Below are 21,709 nucleotides of genomic sequence, written 5' to 3' on the forward strand. Positions count from 1 at the left end.
GACTGAATCATTATCTGACAGAGGCTTGGGATTCTTTGAGTTGTTTGAATGTTAACATAGTCTGGATTCCTAGGGAACAGAATCATACTGCAGATGGCCTAGCTAAATTTGGTGTGTACTGGGAGCAATTGTATAGCGACAAGCTTCCTCCATTGTAACTAGTAGGGGTTCTTCCCCTGCTCTGTATATCTCCCCTTGTTCCCTCTCTTTTTCTTAATGAAATCTGGTTAAATTTTCTCAAAAAAAATCTAGGAGGTACAAGGGTCAGCTAATTGCATGGTTTACGCATTGGCAAAAGAAAGGGTAGTGAGCAATAAGTTATTTTGGGCTCAATTGTAAGTAAAATGAAAGGGAAGACCGGAAGAGGTAGTAGTGATTATTCTCTCTAAAGGGTGCATGCAAACTTTGTACATTGTTACTTCTTAAAATTAATAAATTTGATGGTTATAAAAAAAAAAAAAACAATGGAATGCAGGAATGTTCAAAGGCACAAAGTCGGTCAAAGGAAGCACTAATTAAGACCATTATGGTTAGAGTGGCACATTGGGTAAGATCATTGTTTATTTTTGACCAATTCCCAATCAATGAAATCATAAAATGTTGGCAAGTAATAGCTGGTACCTCATCCACTAGAACCCTAAGAATAACAACATAAAAACAGTACAGAAAATAAAACTCTACTACATATTACTGGAAGAAATTTGCTGGTGCCAAAAGTTTAGATGTAAATGGAAAATTAAGGAGATGGGATTATGGAAATACTAATTCTTCCATTTCCTAGCAAACAGGAGGAAGAAGAATTTCATTTCTAAATTGGTGATGGGTGGGAGGGAACTGAACAATCAGGAGGAAATTGTTTAGATCATTGTTGATCATTTTAACTCTCTCTCTCTCTCTCTCTGTTTGTGTATGCATGTATCATAGTTGTCAAAGGCAACGCCTAGGTGGGCGCCTAGGTGACTAGGCACTTTTCAAAGAGCGCCTTGCCCAAATTCCAGGAAAATATAATGATAAGCGCATGCTTAGGCGACTGAAACAAATATATAATACTTATTAAATAAAAACAAATATAATATATATATATTATTTTATTGGTTGGTTTTAGTTTTTATGATAGAACCTATTGCATGTTATCATGTTTTTGTTGTGAGGAAAATAAAAACAAACTTAATCTTCGAGGTTTCACTTTGACAAAAGAATTGAACTGAGGAAGAGGAAAGAACAACAGCCCCCCATCATTTCCACACAGTCTTCTAAGTCAAGGTGAGTTAATCTTCGTTTTGTTCTCTGTTTCCTTTCTTTCTGTTGGTTTAGAACAGTGGCTCTGCTCCCCTTCTTTTCTTCTTAAATTTCTTGCATTTTTTTCAGCTTTTTTTTTTCTCATTATTGGTGTCTGAAACAGGGGCTCCGCCCCTTCTTTTCTTCTTCATATTCTTCTTTTATTTTAGTATTTATTTTCACCAGCTTTTCTGGGTCTAGAACAGGGCTCCGCCCCCTACTTTTCTTCTTCGTTTTCTTCTTTTATTTTAGTATTTGTTCCCTAAGTTTTCTTGATATAAAACAGGGGCTCCACCCCCTTCTCTTGTTCTTAAATTTCTTGCAGTTTTTTTCACCTTTTTTTCTCATCATTGGTGTCTGAAACAGGGGCTCTGCCTTTTCTTTTCTTCTTCATATTTCTCCTTTTATTTTAATATTTATTCACCAGCTTTTCTGGGTCTAGAACAGGGGCTCTACCCCTACTTTTCTTCATTTTCTTATTTTATTTTAATATTTTTTCACCAGCTTTTCTGGACCTAGAATAGGGGCTTTACCCCCATCTTCTTCTTAGGTTCTTTTCTTTTCTTGGTCTAAAATAGGGGCTACAGCCCCATAGTTTTCAAGGCGCCAAAGTGAGGCTAGGTGACAGGAGGGGCGCCTAGTTTTCTACACGGGCACCTAGGCATTGCCTAGGTGATGGATTTTTTCATGTAGAAAACATAGATCCTAGGATAGTTCCATAGGTACCATAACCATATTTCCTTAATAATTATTCATAATTTTCATAAGAAAAGTATAGAGTTCATGTTAAAGTTTAGAAAATCAACATATCATGAGAAGAAAAAGAAGGAAAAGAAAATTTAAAAAATATAGGGGCTGAACCCTTATTTTTGTTGTAGGGAAAGAAGAAAAGAAAATGTGTTGATTAGACAAAATTTTAAGTTCTTACTTTATTGCTTCAGGTTTTGAAGTCTTTGAGGGTTTAATACAGCATTTACCAATGTTTGTGTTGATTAAACCCTAACAAATAAGAAAATAATAAAAAAGAAATTAGTATATAAACACAAAATGAATATTTTAGTTTAATAATGTCTATTTTATAATTATAATGTCAAAAAGTAAAGAATAAAAAAGTATTTTATAATAGAAAGTACAAAACTGCTTGGCGATTAGGCGAGGTGAACCTCAAAGGGCACCTTGTCACCTAGGCATTGCCTTGACAACTATGTACAGCCCCCTTCAGTTCTTTTAAGTTTAACCTATAAGTTGTAACTCTAATATTTTGTTTTGCCTACTTGAAGCAACATTGTAAGAAACAGAAGCACAAAAGTAAGTGCAGAGGTATAAAACCAAAAAACTAGTTCAGAAGGTGCAGAAATCTATTGGCTTCTTATTTTTAAATTCCGTCACCTAGGCGAGGGCTAGGCGCCCACCTAGGTGCCTGGGCCATGGTCGTCTAGCCTCGCCTTGGCACCTTGAAAACTATGGTATGTATGTATGTATCCCCTCCCAGGCTGGAGGTGGTAGGCTTAAAGTGGCCTTAAAGATCTAAGGTCACAGGACCTAATGGAGTTCCTTTGGGATTCTATCTAGATTGTTGAATGTCTCGTAGGAAGATTTGAAGGGTGTTTTATGGATCACTGTTTGAGAACAATAAAACAGAGGAGCATTGGTGGAAGAACGAAGAAGTCATGGCAGCACTTGAGACTCCCCTCTGCTACGCAATGAGGCACTCTTCTACCTTTCAATCCATGAAACAAATGGGATGTGAAGAACATGGAGAGGCTTGGGAAGGACAAGCAAGGAGTTAAGGCATGTTAAAGTTCCAAACAAACAGGATATAGTGGGTATTTCTCTAGTGAAGGCCACTGACAATGAGGTATTTTACCCTGTCAAATTTGCCAATATTCTGTAAACATAGTACCAAAATCTGATACTGAAGTTCTTGAGAAAAGCGATACTCAAATAATCACAAAGAATGATACATTGAGACTATAAAAAAGAGAACAATGCATTGAAAGAGGATCAGTGATGCAGTAGTTAAGGCCACTAGACAGCCTGACAGGTACAACAGAAGAGACAGGACAGCTTGTCTGTTCAATTCATCCAACCATCTTGAGGGAATTCTTATCAAAAAGATAGAAGATGATCAGAAAAATTTAGATCAAGCTAGTGTTTTGATTAAGGTTGTAAATCATTTTTGATACAAAAAAACAATTAATTAAAAATAAAAGAAAATTTTCAAAAGAAGAAAAAAAAAAGAAAAGTTCCATCAGTTGGCTGCATTGGAAGAAATTATGAGCTATCACCCATAAACAACAGAAGATACTATGACAAACAGGTCCCTAAACATCATCGTCTAAAATTTCAAATAAAGACCAATATCCAGATACAAAAAAAGATTCATTCGCATCTTTTAACTCTGGATTCACCAATCACCAATCAATAATGAGATCAATGATATTAGCAATTATATGTTTCTTATACATTGTGGTTGTTTCTTTCCTTCCAAACACCCCAAAACCTCAACATAATTTTGCTTTCTTTCCATCCAACAACCTAGGCCATAAAACAAAAGCTGTTCTGAAGATGAATAGGCATGAACATGGGTTGTCTGAACAAAGCAAAGAAATATGACCACATGAAGATATTCCATTTGAATGGTGGAGTTATAAACATAGGTTTGTTGCAGAAGGTTTTCTTGGAGGAGAATCTAGAGAAAAAAGGAGCTTACCATCCAATAGTTGTGGATAAAATGACAAGAGGACTGCATTTGTTGAAGAAGATTTAAGAGAAATTTTACAAATTTTTACAGGATAAGTCCACTGGAAAGCAAGGGATTGGGCATCAAGGATTAGCATAGAAAATAGTTGGCTGTTGGTGGGAAGGATAAAAGACATCTTTTAGTGACAGTGGTGGGCATGATTCTGCGGATGTTGGTAGTGAAATGAAAATGCAGTAAAGTGATCAGAAAGGAAAGGAATAGTGAAAAACAGTAGTGAAAATTGAAAAAATGTATTGATGCAAGAGAAAATAGTCAAAACTTAAATTTTCTAAAACTTTTATGCATTGTTGTTTTTTTGACAGCAGGGGTATATGTAGTCTTGGTGTTTAACCTTAGATTTTGATTTGTGTAGTCATAGCAAGTTGTTTTTATAATTTCAAAGTCATAGGTTATGTAGTTTAGGAATCATTAAACTTCTTATGATGATGGGAATTCTATAATTTTTTTCCCAGTTCTAGAAGGATTAGCCACCCTAATATTGTCTATATTCATATGTAAAGTGCAAAAACGTGAAGATGATGGATTGATAGAATTTATTTGAAATCTTACAGCTCATGGTACATGTGATGAGTGATTTCCATGCCTTAGAATAATTCTAGGGACCCTCTTTCTCTCTCGTCTATTTAATTTTGCAAGTGGCTATTACACCCATCAAAAGCCATAAGTTTTTCATCAAAACGCATTCATTCTAAATTCTCAAAGGATTTTAACTAACCTAGGTGGGGTTTTCTTTATTTTCCATCAAAGCTCAAAATTTTTCCATTTTATCTATTTTCATGTTTTTGTGTCTAAGATCTTTGGTTACTCATGATATTTGGATGCGCTAACAGATCTTTACAACTTTTTATCCTTTTGAATATCATCTAAAAGTTCCACCTAGAACCTTATACTCAATAGTTTTTGGGTTTTCTTCACAAAGTAACATTTTTGCCCTTTTATGCAAGATCTCTGAACCTTAGCGTCTCTCTACAACTATGCATTCTAACCTTACCTACAAATTTTCATTAAAAAAATCCAATCCTTCACCTTTTTTACCGAATTAAAAATTCCTCACCATCTTGGGACAAATTTGCAATATTCATGTCATAATTGTCGCTCTATGGCAAGATTTCATACTGTGGCTCATGAGTTTAACCTCATAATAATTATTGCAGTTTTATATTGCCCTTGTTTTTAAATACAGGCACAATGGTGCTCTTCCATGTTATTTTCTTTGGTAATGTCAGAATAGTTTTGCATTAATCACAGACTTATTTGGACATCAATGAGGAAAATCCTGTAATAGAGCATCTGGATATATGCAGGTAGTCCCATTGAGATTATTTAAAGTTTAAACACATGGAAAGCAGCACTAATAGCAAACTGAATTGGCATTAAGATGTACCCCTCTATATATATGCATATAATGCAACACACTTTTGGATAATGAGGTGGATTTTTTTTCCTCTTTTTAGGAAGTAGTGACAAATCTACTCCAGAAGGTGATGGCTTGAAAGGAAAAGATCCTGGCTCTGATGGCAATAAATCCAATGAGAGTACCTCCCATAAGTCGCGTATAATCTCGGACTGGAGAACTTTCAGGGCAAACCTTGTTGCCCGCGAACAGGTAAATTATGACATTTCTCCCCTATTGAGATTGTGAAAATCTATTAATAGAATGGTCATGCACATAAAGATTAAGAAATTGCATATTTGAAAACTTTGATAGTGAGAAGGTATAGAGTAAATACACTTGGTATTTGTTAATTTGAAAAATCTAATGTGACAGTGGCAGTGTCATTTTTTTAGGTAAGGAGAGCAAATTACAGACAAGGAAAAAAAAACCACCACACAGAAAGAGAAAACAAGCAAAGAAACAACCTAATCACCATTTTGATTTGAGGAACTGGCCAGGTCTTCATCCAGAGAAGACGACAGCCAATCTGGGGGAGAGCTCCAGACAGGGGAAACCCCTTCCTTACCTTTCGAAGCAAGAATGTGAGCTGACCAATTATGATTCTGGCTAACACAAGCATGCTTGATGTTTAAACCTGATAAGCTGTAGATACCATTCAAGATCGGCCACGCTTCAGGGGAGCAGTTAAATGATTTGAGATTTATAAGCTTTACTATTGAACTAGAGTCACAGAAGATCAGAATATTCTTCACACCCCTATAAACAGCAGCTTGACAACATTCTTTAATAGCAGTAATTTCAGCATACTCAGCTGACTTGGCTTTACATAGACCACAGCTAGCTAACAGAAAGGAACCAGAATCATCTCTTACCATGAAACCAAAATCACTAGAACCCAACCTGGAGAAGCTCCCATTAGTATAAGCTTTACAAAAAGATCCCAAAAAGGCAAAGATATAAAGTCTCGATTAGAAGGATGACTAGGAGGCAAGCAATCTGTTGATTCTGGCCGGGAAACTTTCAGAACTTCCTTCATCAACCTGTTCACAGATAAGATGGTGAAAAAAGCATTAGGAATCACTCCACTGAAAACAAAACCATTTCTAGCCTTCCAAATCAACCACAACATAATAGCTGAATAATCTAGAGCATGAGGTTTTATCTTTGGGGGAACTTTAAGCGCCCAAATTTTTTTTCTAATGAGCCTGAGGCAGAGGTGCAGAGGCTCTTTCATTATCTTGAGGAGCATTCAACATAAAAGCCAGATGATAAGCTGATTTGACTGAGATCCTACCTTTAGCATCTGGAGACCAAAATAACTTATCCTCACCAAACCCTAGGAAGGTCCATCTCAATGATCCTCTGGGAAATTGCACTATCAAAATGGGCCTGAAATGAGTTCCAATTATGAGATTGGTGATCGATTAAATCACTAACCCATTTCACTTGATCAGAATTTGGTCTTGGGCCAATTGGTTTAAAGGAAGGAAGACCAATTAGCCATGGATCATCCCAGATGCTTGTGTTTTCCCCTTTTGCGATACTCCAACAAGCCCCTTCTCTTAGGATATCCCTACCTACTAGAAAACTTCTAAATCCCTATGAGCAAGAGGAAGGAGCTTTTGCATTCCAATTTTTTTTTCCCTTTCAGATACCTTCTTTCAATGGCTTTAACCCAAAGATTCTCCTTGCTGGTGAGGGATCTCCAAACTAATTTTGCTAGCAGGGCTAAGTTAAACACATGAGGATCTCTAAAATCTAGGTCTCCACTAAATTTTCTTTTACAAACCTTTTGCTAGCTAACCCAATTGATTTTTTTTATGGGAATTGGATGCCCCCCACATAAACTTTCTCTGAGTCCTGGCTAGCTGAGCATAGATGCCTTTTGGAATTAGGAAGCAGGACATTGCATGGGTAGGCATGGAGGTTAAGACAGATTTTATCATTACCTCCTTGGTGTACATTGGAAGGCAGATTTCCATCCATTTGCTTTGACTTTCATCCTTTCACATAAGTAATTGAAAATTCCTTTCTTTGATTTTCCAAAAGAGAATAGAAGCCCAAGATAGGAAGAGGGATGCTTCACAATTTTAATTCCCATAATTTTAGACAATCTTTTGCTAGCTTAGGATGCATGTTTGGGACATGCAGGATTGCCCCTCCTTCAATGTTTGCATTTGAGAAAATGTAGGAGTCATCTGCCAAAAACAAATGAGTAATGACAGGCAATATTGGTTCGTCTTAATGCCAGCAATAGCACCAGAAGAGTGCATCTTATTTATTTATTTATTTTTGATAATAACAGAAAAAGGAAATTTTATTAAAATAAAAACTAACTTATAGCCTGGTATAAAGATTACACCCTAAACCATTACAAAAAGCTTTCCAGATTATATTCTCGGATCTCAATTACTCTGGCGTCTTATTTATTGCCAGAGACAGGACCTCAAAGCAGAGTGAAATAGATAAGAAGATAGTGGGTCCCCTTATCTTAAGCCTCTTGAGTGAGAGAAATTGGTCTCTTGGGCTACCATTCACTAGGATTTGAAAAGACACTGATATTATACATTCCATGACCCATTGAACAAATAGATCACCAAATCCCAACTGACTTAAATCATTTTTAACAAAACTCCATTCTACCATGTCATAACCTTTGTTCATATCCAGTTTAATGGCCATGAAATTTTGCTTTTGCATGGTAGTTTTCATAAAATGTATGATTTTATGGGATATTAAAACATTATCAAAATCATTCTGCCAAGCACAAAAGCATTCTGATTTAGGCTAATGATCATGGAAAAAAAGAGCTTCATTTTTGGCAATTATCTTGTAAATGGAGTTGCACAAACTTGTAGGCCTGAATTGAGTTGCAGTCTCCAAGTTCTTATATTTTGGAATTAGGGCCATGGAAGTTTTATTGATATCTTTATGCATGACGCCATTTTGGAAGAAATCCTTCACAGCTGCAACTAGACGACTCCCAACAACTTCCCAATGTTGTTGAGAAAAGGAATTTGGAAACCCATCCAGGCTTGGAGCCTTGTGAGGGCTCATTTGGAATAAGGCTTCTTTTATTTCTTCTTCCTTTACTTCATATTGCAAACCAACATTATCTTCTTCAGATAAAATTGGATGAATCGAGCCCAGAAGTTCAGCCCAATTCTCCTCATCATCTTTTAAAGCCACTATTCAGTTTTGGCTCTCCTCAATGTGGCTTAGTGGAAAAATCTTGTATTTTTATCTCCTAGGTTCAGCCAAGATTGACAAGACTTTTGAGCCCATAAAATCTGTTCTTTCTTTTTTTGATGAATGAAGATAATTTATTAATTCAGAAAAAAAGGCAGTACAGAGAACCCAAAAGAGGCACGAGCTGTTACCTCTTCAGAGTAGTATTACATCAAAATAAAAACAGAATTAGCCATAAATACAATTACAAAGCAGCCCAAAATAAATTTTCCCTTGTAGCCCCCTGCTTAGCTAACCCATCCGCTAAGGTGTTTGCTGATCTTCCCGCCCAAAGAGAGGTAACAATCATATTTCTTGTAAGCCAGTTGACTTTCCTTAATAAGTCTTTGTGTCGCCACATGGCTATAGCTGGGTCTGTCAGCCATCCCACAACAATTTGAGAGTCTCCTTCAACTACCAAGTGCTGAACTCCTAATTGTTCTGCAATCTGAGTACCTTGTACCGCCACTAAAATCTCAACTCTATTAGAGTCTCCTATTCCCACGGGGCCTGAAAACAAGGCTAATGTATTGCTCTCCGTATCTCTCAGCACCCCTCCTATTCCCGATGGGCCTGGGTTTCCTTGGCTGCTGCCATCAAAGTTCAGCTTTACCCATCCTTCAGGCAGAGGGGTCCACACTGCAGATTCCCTGTCCTTCCTTGTATGGCTGCTAGCCACCACTATCCAATTTCTCCAAATATCATAAAAGGAAAAAGTATGAAAGAAGTCCATAGTTCTCAACCAATGAATGGCCCTAGTCAAGATACAATCCTCAATAGCCCGAATGCTTCTTTCCTTTTCCTTGAATATCCTTGCATTCCTTTCTTCCCAAATTGTCCACAGTGCGGCTTCTCTAATACATCTCCACATCATTTTTCCTTTTGTTGTAGGCCACACAAAAAAAGAAGGATCGAACAACTGACTTAAAGTCCGTGGACAAATTCCACTTGCACCCAAACAAAGAAAAAATCCAACTCCAAATAGCTCTAGAAAAGGAACAAGATACAAGTAGGTGGGAGCAATCCTCACAACTAGCTTTGCAAAGTACACACCAGTTAGGGGACAAACACATGAAAGGCCTTTTCTTTTGCAAGCAGTCCAAGGTATTAATCTTTCTATAAAACACCTCCCAGCAGAAAATAACAATTTTAGGTGGAACATGTCTATACCAAATCTCCTTGGTTGGAAAACTCCACCGACTCAGGGAAGAGCAAAGGGACTTAAAAAAGGAAGCACAAGAGGAGTAACCTTTTGGATTAGGGGACCATAATCTCACATCCACACTAAGAGGGTCCAAAAAGACACTGCCAAGAAGAGACAACAGATCTGAAACATTGTTAAGTTCATCATCCCTCAAACCTCTCCGAAAGCCAAAATCCCAAGTTAAGGACGAGGGTGATATAGGAGATGGCAGAAAGTGAGAGATAACTTTTTCCTTGTAAAGGGAAATAGAATAGAGAGACGGGAATTGGTCCTTTAGAGCAACAGTCCCCACCCAAGTGTCTTCCCAAAATAAAACAAGGTTACCAGAATTGACATTATACTTGACAAAGTTGAGAAATTGAGGGAGGATACTTTGGATTGCTTTCCAAGGAGATGCCAACGTTGCTTGTCTTGATACACCTGCATCCCATCTGTTTTCCAGTCTTCCATGCATACTAGCTATCACTTCATGCCACAACCTCTCCCTTTCTCTAGGCCACCTCCACGATCATTTTCCTAAGAGGGCTTTATTCTTGAGAGTTAACCTACCCTAGTCCACCTTCCTCTTTGCTCCTACAGACTATTTCCCAATTAATTAAATGATCTTTCTTTTCCTCCCTTGGCTCCCAAAGAAAATTTCTCATTAATCTATCCAGCTTCTTAGCCTCCCTATTAGGAATCCTAAAAATGGATAAGAAATAGACCAGTAGGTTCGCTAGGGTGGCTCTCAATAAAGTCACTCTACCCCCTATAGAGGATATAGTTTCTTTTCTAAGCAGCTAATCTTTTCTCAAACTTTCCAAAACTGGGTTCCAAAAACTACTCTCTTTTGGGTTAGCTCCTAGAGGGAGACTAGACTTGTTCACGGGCCAGGCTTCGGGCTTGACTTTCACTGTGTCAGGCTCGGGCTTCAGGCCGGGCCCCATTCAAAATTTGGCAAAAGCCAAGCCCGAGCCCAGCCCATGAACAGGTTTAAGGGAGACCTAGGTATTGCAAGGGCCAAGAAGAAACGGGACAACCTAGACAATCTACCACAGATTGAATAATCTCCTCATTCATATTGACACCTACCACAACTTTTATCCAGGTTTATCTTCAAATTGGAGATCTTCTCAAAATGTTGTAACAATGCTCTAAGGTTCCTCACTTTTTGCTTGCCACCTCCTTCACAAAATATTATGATATCATTAGCAAACTGTAGATGGGTTACCCGACATTGTTCCTTCCTATCCTCCAACCACTCACTTCCTCTTCCCTATCTGCCTTAGAGATCAATCTACTGAAAACATCTTCCACTAAGGTGAAAAGAAACGGAGAGAGTGGGTCACCTTTTCTAAGGCCTCTACAAGCTGGAAAAAAGTCTTTGACCACCCCATTAATCAAGACTGAGTAATCTCAGGAACTAATACAGCCCTTTACCCAGTTGCACCATCTATCTCCAAAGCCATAACACCCAAGTATCTCTAGTAAAAAACTCCAATCCATGAGATCATAAGCCTTCTCTAAATCTAGCTTACATGCAAAACCTTGATTCCCCGACTTTCTCATGTCCTCGACACTCTCATCTGCTATTAATATCTGATATGTTATTTGCCTTCCTTGCACGAAAGCACCTTGTGCTTGACTAATGACGGATGGTAGTACTATTCGGATTCTCATAGGCAACACTTTAGCCAGGATTTTATAGATGCTAGTCACCAGACTAATCGGCCTATAATCCTTAGGGTCCTTTGCATCTATCTTCTTTGGGATTAGGGCTAAGAAGGTTGCATTAACTCCAGGGCTTACCTTTTTTTTATCTTCAATTCCTCATTTAATTGGCACTCTAATTCTCTCACCTTGGATTGACTATAAGAACTTCCAGGTTGGTTCCTTTGTATGCTAAGGGCCAGTTGAAGAGCTTTGGTTCTGTCCTCGACCTTCCCAAAGACCTTGTTCCATTTCAAAAGTTTTGGTTTCTACTTCCTACAGTTTTTAACCACCAATAATTGACTTCTATCTTATCCTCTTGAGTTCCAGGCTTCCTTTATTAGATTTGCACAATCTTCATGAGTACTCTATAGGTTTTCAAATCTAAAAGGTCTTTTGAGCTTACCCAATAGGGGAGAGGTATCCAAACATATAGGTATGTGATCCAAGCCACCAATGGACAGGTTGACCACTCGAGCCTCCTGAAAAGTTTCTAACCATTGACTATTTGCCATTAGCCAAGTCAAAATTTTCTTTAATATTTCCTTTGCCCTCTCTGTTATTTGCCCATGTAAACTTGGGTCCATGGCTAATAACTAGCTTCAGAACCAAGGATCTCAAAACCTTCTTGTGCTTCTTCAACATAGAAGAAGTAATCAGCTCTCCACCACATTTATCCTCTCTTCTAAATATCATATTAAAATCCCCTATGCAGATCCAAGGCCCAGAAACCAGACTTGCAGTTCTCTGCCATAACTCTAGGAATTCTTCCTTTTTCTTTTTATCTAGCTCTCCATAAACAAAGGAAATCATAGACAGTTCCTTTCCTTCCTCTACCACAGCTGCTGTGATCATTCTCTCATTTGTCAATTTGACTTTTAACTTCCAGGTCCAGATTCTAGAAAACTGCTAGACCTCCAGATAATCCCATCACATCAACTCCCCAACACTCCCAATCTCTAACCTATCTTAGTTTTCTTTTGCAAATTAACAACATAGTTGTCAAGGCAACGCCTAGGTGACAAGGCGCCCTTGGAGGCTCGCCTTGCCCAGTCACCTAGCAGTTTTGTGCAATGGGTTATAAAATACTTTTATATTTTTAATTTTTTGACATTATAATTATAAAATAGACATTATTAAACTAGAATATTCATTTTATGTGTTTATATACTAATTTCTTTTTATTATTTTCTTATTTGTTAGGGTTTAATCAATGCAAACATTGCTGACTGCTGTATTGAACCCATGGTTCAAAGTATCGATACACCTCTGTGTATCGTTAGAAGTGTATTAGTACTTATAACGATACCTCCCCCTTTTTTTATTTCTTTGGTTTTCAATTTCATTTTTAAATATATATATTATTTTAAAAAAATGGGTTCCTGAAAATACCTGTAAACAGGTGTATCAAGACCCCAAAGATACAATACAATACACCCGATACAGGGCATATCATATCAAAATTTTGATCCTTGATTGAACCCTCAAAAATTTCAAAACCTGGACCAATAAACAACACATTTTCTTCTTCCACATCTTCTTCTTCTTCCACCTTTTCTTTTCTTCTTTCCTATAACAAAAGTAGGGGTTCTGCCCCTATATTTTTTGAATTTTCTTTCCTTTGTTCTTTTTCTTCTCATAAAATGTTGATTTTTCTAGACTTATGAAATTTATACTTCTCTTATGAAAATTATGAATAATTATTAAGGAAAGATGGTTATGGAACCTAGGGAACTACCCTAGGATATATGGTTTTACTTAAAAAAAATCCATCGCCTAGGTGACTAGGCAACAAGGTGACCCCCTGTCGCCTAGCCTCGCCTTGGTGCCTTGAAAACTATGATTAACAAAGAGCATTTTGTTTCCATCAGAAAGATTTTATTAGGCTTTACATCATTAGAGACTCTTTTAAGGGCCTGGACTGTCAAGGGAGAGCCCAGTCCTTGACAGTTCCAACTTAGGGCTAATATTGGTCCCTTGGGGGCTGAGAGAAGGCAGCCACCCGCACCCTTCTATTAATAGCTGGATTTGAATAACAAGAGGACATCAAGAACAACTCAATACATCTCAACTCCCCCAACAGCATAGTGACTCTTTTGTTCTTTATTCTCTGATTCTCACACAAAATTTCCAAAATTTCTTTGATGCTCTTCCTCTGTTTCTCTTTCTTTTTTTTTCAATTCCTTTTGAAAAAAAAATGAAGCATTCTATTAATCCCATCGTTCAATTTTGATTTGCAATTTTCCTGCCTCTACCCTTGTTTTCTTTCACAAACTTTCTGTAATTTCCTTTCTTATATAATTGTTTTTTACCACTCGGGGAAATTTGTGCATTCATGTTACTGGCTACTTGAAACACCAACAGATGCATTGGTATTATCAATTAAATAAAAACATCTTGCAAAAGTTAACCAGTACGAAGTCCATACCTCCATTTCCCCTGTTGCATTCTCTTCACTGATCTGGTTCGTTGCAGCTGGTTCTGCATAGATGTCCATGTTGTTCTGGGTATTTATTTGACCACTTTCTTTTGGCACTATCTTCTCTTTCCATGCCCCACCAGCTCAGAAAAGCTCGGATGGTTGCTGAGTTTTCTCCCCTTCCACCGTTCTCTCGCTGTCAACAGTCTGAGAGTCAGGAACAAAATCTGTCTCATCCAGATCGATTCCAATCTTTCTTTTTGCTCTTTGGGTCAACCAGACTTTCTGCATCACTTGAGCTCGAAGACTCCGGTCGAGCTCTTTTCCGACCCGCATCCATTACCATATCCTGTTCCAAATAGCTTAATTGCTCACTCAGCCGTCACCTAATCTTTCTTTATTATAGCCAGCACTATTCCCAACTTGTGATTAACTGAATCACTCTGATCAGATTTTCCAGTCCCCTCAACTTTGCAACCTTTATTTGCATTTTGTACTTTGTCCTCTATTAACTGAGTTTGTCTGGGGACTTGTTCAAATTGGTCTCCTATTCTGAGAGCTGTTTTAGGCCTTACCCATGTGTACCTTGCTCAATCACCACAGTGAAAGTTTGGCATTACTTGTGAGAATCCAGTCCCTCAACTTGCCACACTGGATTGCCTGCCTCCATTGTAACTACTGACGCTATGACCAATCGACTTGACTGGTGACAGCATGATTTCGAAACTTGTGCCTGCATGGAACCCCGGCCTGATGGGGCTTGCCAGAGAAGAGACCTCAGAAAACAGTTGACGCTGAACATTGTTGTTTCCTTTTGCTCTGATCAATTCCCCTTCACGTCTGTCTCTTTGTTCCGTCTTCCGCTGTTTAGAGGTTGAACTTTGACAGACAACTATCTGTTTCAAACCTGGAATAGCCCAACCTTCTGTTCTGTTCAGCCAGGCTTCCCTGTGACTCGCTGCTGTCTCTTCATTACTGATAAATTTCTGTTCTTCACTTCCGACCTCCTCTTTGAGCCAGGGACCATAACCTTTGATTTCCATTCCTATCTCTAGTTTTTGGGTGTCTACTATGTTATTTGCTTGATTCACCAGATGTGCCCCCAAGAACTGTTCACAGTTCTCCTGTTGATGGCCTATCTTTCCACACTTGTAGCAGAACACCAGTAGCCTCTCGTACTGGATCGGATACCATTTATTCGTTCCATTTGAGAGTATTCTACGAACAACACACACTAACAGTTTAAAGATGCGAATTTCCACCCTTACCCTGAGAAATAATCCAGCAAGGTGGGCTACCAGAAGTTGAGCATTTTAACAGTGCAGATCTAGGAGAAAATTTCTGGGGTGTTCTTGAGATCCCAGCCTGTATAAACATGTTTTCATAGCTTTGGTCGGGTGTTACCTTGACACCTATTAAAGTTGTATCTTCTTTTTTTTTTAATAAAAATTTTCTTCTTTATTCATTGAGAAAAAGGTGGGCATTCTCCGTTCCTTCTGTTTTCCTAACTCGAGTTGTGATTACTTCACTTACCTGTCTACCGAGATTTTCTCCAATGGCTTTGGTCATGGATTCCACCGGTAGATCTAAAATCCTGATCCAAAACTTCATTTTGTTGGTGATCATTTCTTGGATATTCATTTCTGGCTCCCATTCTTTCCGCAACAGGGGATACTCCTTTATCAACCACGGTTAGAAACTCCATTTTATCTTTGGCTTTGAATCTGAACCTTAGAATGTCACCACTGAGCATCTTGACCTTGTATCCCCTTTCTAATTTCAAGAGGTTTTTTGCCCTCTCAAGGGTTTCCTTTACACTGGGTTTCTTATCAGAGATTTTTTCCGAACAGTTTAAATTTTTCGTATGCCATGTTCTCCTTGAAATCATCTCCCCAATCTGCGTCATTCTGCTTTGCCCCTTCTTTTTCCTGCTCCTCTGAAGAAGACAACATCAGTCCTTGCTGGATCTTTCACTTGAACTCTCTCTTCCTTTCTCTTTCTATCAGGAAAGATTTACTGTTTTGCACTTTTGCTGAAACCTAGCTCTTCACAGAGTACTCAAAGGTGAGCCCCCTGTTCCGTGGCAGTGGTCATTGCCATTGGACAGTCTAATTGAAATACACAGTTCAACATGATGTTTAAAATAAATATTGTTGTAGGTAGGGATGCAACTTGGGTGGGCTTGGGTTGGGCTTTTGTGAAAATTTGAATGGGTCTGGCCCAAAGGCCCAAGTCTGAAGCAGTAAAAAAATTCTTACTCGGGCCAATGCAAGTTGCACCCCTAGTTGTAGGTAGCCTCTATACTTGATGCTGACTCTGATACAATTTGACCATAATATGTGAATATTATGGTGATCTTCATGCTGGCCAAGTCCATAATTGTAGACATCTTTATATGAACTTAAACAATCTAATTTTATAGTCATTTTTTTTGTAGTTTTAATGGTCATTTACTACAAAAATGGCTCCTTTTGTTGTTTGAGAAAGATATGTTTTGTGTTTTGATAATCAAATTTTCCTTGTTATTATGGTATCTTTTCAACTATTTAGAGCCATGTTATTGCATGCCTTAAGAGTACCCTTCCAAATTGAATATACATTTCAATATATATATATATATATCAGTTTCACAAAGATACAAATGCTAAACTACATAATACACTGGTATTCCATCATCTTAACATCACATATCAAATGTATTGGTATATCTTAGTATTCATCATGCAATACAGGATGTGAAGCTCTGATCAATTATGATACCCTGCCAGATACCTGTACATGCCTAGTGTACTACTGGTGTCAGTCCTGTTGGATACATATCAAAATCGCATAGTTACTTCTAATGTACTATATAACATCAAAAAATATTTTAATTGGTATATTTTAACAAATTATATTATTAAAAAATCTACACATGTTTTGAAATTTAATTAAACTTGGCAAGATAAGCGTCACTTTGTGTTTGTTTGGGCCAAGTGATTTGGCCCTTGCTTTGTCTGGTCCATCTTTGGTTTTGTGGGCCTCTTCTTATATTTCTATTTTTTTTCTTTCTTTTAATGAATCATACTTTACCCTTTTCAAAAGAAAAAAAATGAAAAAAAGATTAGCTTCAAAAACTAGAGAGATAAATCCATGATATAAGCATATTAAATTGGCATACACAAATTCATATTTGTGTTCGGTATTTTAGAAAATGGAGAGTTGTATCCCTGTTTCCTATATCCATGTCCATGTCCGTACCCATACCTGGGCATCATAACTTCACAAGTAATAATTATTAAAGAAAATGAATTTATATTCTGAGGACTGATAGCATGCATCAGGCTAACTTCTGTACCAATACAGACAGAGTATGCCCAATGGAAAATTTAAGATTATTATTGTAGTGGGTATCTTCATGGATCCTGATGCAGTTGGGCTGGAACAAACTATCACAAGACAGAGAGAGAGAGAGAGAGAGGAAGAGAAAAGAGAGAAATCCCAAGGAATCACTCTAGGGTTTGTAGGAATCACTCCATACAGCAAAACTTGCAACAGAGCTCTAAAGAAATCTTCATTTGCTTCAAAAGGAAGAGAACACATATATTTATAGAGTGACTTGTGTGGCCCGGAATACTGTTCACCGTAATTACAAAAAAGCCACTTCTGGTCTTGTGCATCAAGAAACATAATAACTTCCTACCTGCTAATGCAAATAAACTGAAATTTGAAAGAGAAACACTACTAATCCAGATGAACAAGATGCTATAGCCCAAGCTCACATGGGACTGGTCAAAATGACGAAAATACCCATACTGTCCAAATATACAGAAATATAGAAAATTTCAGAAAATTCCAAATTTGATTCTTCAGCTCCTGCATTATATCCCACCATGTTTGTAATAGCACTGAAGCTTGTTGATTCGGTTTTCCTCTAACAATGACTTTCTTTTCCTCCTTTCTCTTGGTTTAATTATCCTCAAAATTTTCTATAGGAATGACTTCCACGTGTTTATTTAGCAACGATAGTTGTAACAAGTTCTGTTGCTGCTTCAAGTATAATGTTTTTCAGCTTGTATAAGCATTAAACAGAAACCTTGTTTTTCATGTCCTTGCTTATCTTACCTACATTAGATTTTTCTGCTTATCCTAACAATAATATATGACTACATCATCATCATCATCTAAGCCTTATCCCAACTCTATGAAGGTCAGCCATATGAATCCTATTTCACCATTTCATTGTGTTAATGCCATATCCATTGTTAAGTTATTAGTGCTTAAATAATTTCTTATTACTATTTATCAATGCCCAGAAAACAAAGTCACCACTTTCCCTGTAGCATCCCTAAGCACAGCTCCAATTCCTGACAGTCCTGGATTTCCTATTGAGCTTCCATCAAAATTTAATTTTATTCTATTAGGCAGAGGGGGCAAGCAGTCCATAATTATTTTGTTCTTCACAGCAGATGAATTTGCTACTCCAAACCAAGCTCTGAGGATATCACCCACTGTCAACTTTTTGGAAAGCTTTTTACCCAGTTTGCTGTCTTGATCTTTATGCCTTCAACAATGTCCTCTAGGCTCCTGCACTTATCCTTGAATAATCTTTCGCTTCTTTCTCAAATTGTCCAGATAGTTGCTACCCCAGCTGCCTTCCGTTGTAGTTTTGCCCTCTTCATCGGTGCATGGTATTCATTGATTAACTTGAGATAATGCTCCCAAAGTGTTTAAGTTGGTTTCTCACATTACAAGTAAAATACATATTGCTTATATGATCTTGGCACAACAATGGTTGCATGATCTATTCACCTTTGTAAGCTATGTACCGGCCCATTTCCTAATGTTGTTGATGATTAGTATGAGTACAACCTCCAAAGTTAATGGGAAATTACACCGGAATCCTTCTCCAGGTGCAAAATGTAGATTCTGATTCTTCTGCTCAAGATAGGGTCTACCATGAGCCAACCAGGTCACTTGGCCTTAAATGGGCCCACCCAATTCCTGTACCTGAGACTGGTTGTGTTCTGGTTGCCACCGAGAAGCTTGATGGTGTTCGTGCCTTTGAAAGAACTGTTGTCCTGCTCCTCAGATCTGGAACCAAACGCCCGTATGAGGGACCATTTGGTGTCATCATCAACCGCCCGCTTCCCAAGAGAATTAAGCACATGAAGCCCACAAATCTTGACCTTGCAACTACCTTTGCAGATTGCTCTTTGCATTTTGGAGGGCCACTAGAAGCTAGCATGTTCTTGTTAAAGACCGGAGAGAAATTTCAACTTCCAGGTTTTGAACAAGTGATTCCTGGACTGTGTTTTGGTTCTAGAAACAGTTTGGACGAAGCTGCAGGGCTAGTAAAGAGAGGGGTGCTTAGGGCTCAAGATTTTAGGTTCTTTGTTGGATATGCAGGATGGCAGCTTGATCAGTTAAGAGAGGAGATTGAATCAGATTACTGGTATGTTGCCGCATGTAGTGCAAATTTGATTTGTGGGGGTTCACAGGATTCTTCATCAGGCCTTTGGGAAGAGATTTTGCAACTAATGGGTGGTCATTACTCAGAACTGAGCCGGAAGCCAAAGCAGGATGGTTCATGAAGGTATGTGCAAAATGAAATTGTACAGAGCGTTTGCTGAACTTGATTGGATAGATGCTACAGATCTTTTATGTAATGTATTATCTTAGTGAAGTGACTCTTTGTTACCTAGATGAAAATAGAACAGTAAAGGAAAGAGGTCAATTTAAGAATTTCTCTAGTGATTAAGTACTTAGTCTAGTTGTTGAAAGTTAAAAGGGCATTAGGCACCCAATGTGAACAAGTTGAGGTGCTTTGCTAAACTGAGAAGGGAACTAAAAGACTAAGGCCCTCCCCAGGGTTGAATCATTCAACCTGGAGATTAGACCAGCAGGATTTTTTTTTTTTTGGTAAAAGAGTTAAACCTTTTCTAATATTTATGCTAAATATTAAGACTACCCCTATATTTATAAAACGGATTAAGACCTCCCTGTTGGGTGATGTCATCAGACAAAGACCTCTCTTCGGTTAAAAACCCATCAAGATTCGTTTGAATGTTATATCACATGTGCCTGAAAATTTTTAAAACCCCAAAATGTCCCTCTAGCCATGATTTAGAAAACCACCTGAAATCGTAAAATTGTATTCACCTCCTTGTGCTTACGAATCATTCTCTTGCCATTGGAGATGGTATGCATTTTATTTCATCCAAAATCTTGGTAAATCCACTGCATATTACCTAGTGAATCCTCTCTTTTATTTCCCAAGTCTCATTTTTTTTTTCTCTTTATTTTAATCCCAAAACTAATAGGGAAGCCCTTGCTTCCCAAGGGCAAAATAGAAAAATGCCATTTGGAGATACAATAATAAATTAGGTTATATATTTTTAAATAAAATAACTATAACTATATTATTATGAATAATAAATAACTATAGTGGGTCCCAATCTGGCTTAGGGTTATCAACAAGTCACGACTAGGTAGAACCAGTCTTGAACCAATTATTTAATTGGGATCAAATCATAGACCTGATTATATTGAAAACAATAGTTAAAATAATACTAATTTATTTTTATGTTAACAAGTTAAACATTAACTAATATTATCTTATTTATTATTTATCAAATTTACTATTTTAAATATGAAACATGATACAAATTACAAGAAAGATAAAAAATTATATACTTCATAAAATATTTGGTTCCGGACCTGAATCAATTCTAGACAAGTAAGAATGAGAATCAACCCAATAATTGATCAAGACAAAATCATGGAACCGAAACTGTTGTAATTATGTTCAGTCAATTTAGCTCCATCAAGATAGACCCAACCCATTGGTTCAACCCTAGTTTTTCTTAAATAAATTAATGTTTATATAATAATTTAGTAAATTGAATAATAAAATAAATAAATAATTGAGATAGCCTATACCGATCCCATCCCAATAAACTTTTACTTATTATCTCCTATTTCCCTTTCTCTCTCTAATAATTTAGTAAATTATTTCTAAATAAATAAATAAATATTTAGATAATAATAATAAAATAAATATATGAATAAGTAAAAATTGAGATAGGGAAATAGGAGGAGAGAGGAAATCAAGAAAGAGTGATGGCATTTTATTTATGGGATGGTATTTTTGAGTGCCATAAAATCAATTACATAAGGAGGTTTGTCCTGTCATTTCTGTAATTTTTCAATATCATAGAGTCAAATACATGGCAAGGTAGGTTTGCCTTGTATGTGGCATTCTTGTAATTTTTGAATTCCACACTAAAGAGAAGAGAGAGAGAATAAAGGAGAGAAGGGAGGGAGAAACATGTGTCAATAATTTAGAGTATGTTTGTCAAGCCAAAAGCAAATTATGTGTCAACCTCCAAATGCCGCCGTACACCTTCTCAATGCTTTAAGTATATACTTATAGATTAGAGAGAGAAAGAAGAGAACTTTGCAGAACAAATATCACTAGCACCAACACCATTACAATAGAAGAACCCTAACATCCCATACTAAGTAGAAAGTAAACTCAAAGCACCGGCCAATACCCCTCCATCGTTCCATAAAACGTCATACCAGAAGTGACCGGAAGTTAACGATGAAGTTGGGCGGTGTAATCAATTCCAAGGTCCTTATTTGAGTAATCAATATCTCAATTAACAAAACTATATGTTATTCAAACTTTCACTAACAAAAGGAATATCAAACCATTATTGAAGCCATCCGGTTCTGATTTGGAGTGGG

The 21,709-nt window shown here is 37.3% G+C and overlaps 1 protein-coding gene across 1 annotated transcript in view; it reads left to right on the forward strand.

The window, feature by feature from the left end:
- LOC104586481 (electron transporter, putative (DUF179)) overlaps positions 1 to 19,702 on the forward strand; it is a 28,861-nt gene extending 9,159 nt beyond the window's left edge. The window contains exons 2-3 of the mRNA XM_010243731.3: positions 5,497 to 5,648; positions 18,871 to 19,702. Coding sequence (XP_010242033.1) covers positions 5,497 to 5,648; positions 18,871 to 19,551 — 833 coding nt within the window. The 3' untranslated portion in view covers positions 19,552 to 19,702. The remainder of the gene's footprint in view (positions 1 to 5,496; positions 5,649 to 18,870) is intronic.
- The last annotated feature ends 2,007 nt before the right edge of the window (positions 19,703 to 21,709 follow it).

This window comes from Nelumbo nucifera, chromosome 5, assembly GCF_055504915.1.
Source record: "Nelumbo nucifera cultivar China Antique chromosome 5, China Antique-T2T, whole genome shotgun sequence".
Taxonomy (NCBI): Eukaryota; Viridiplantae; Streptophyta; class Magnoliopsida; order Proteales; family Nelumbonaceae; genus Nelumbo; species Nelumbo nucifera.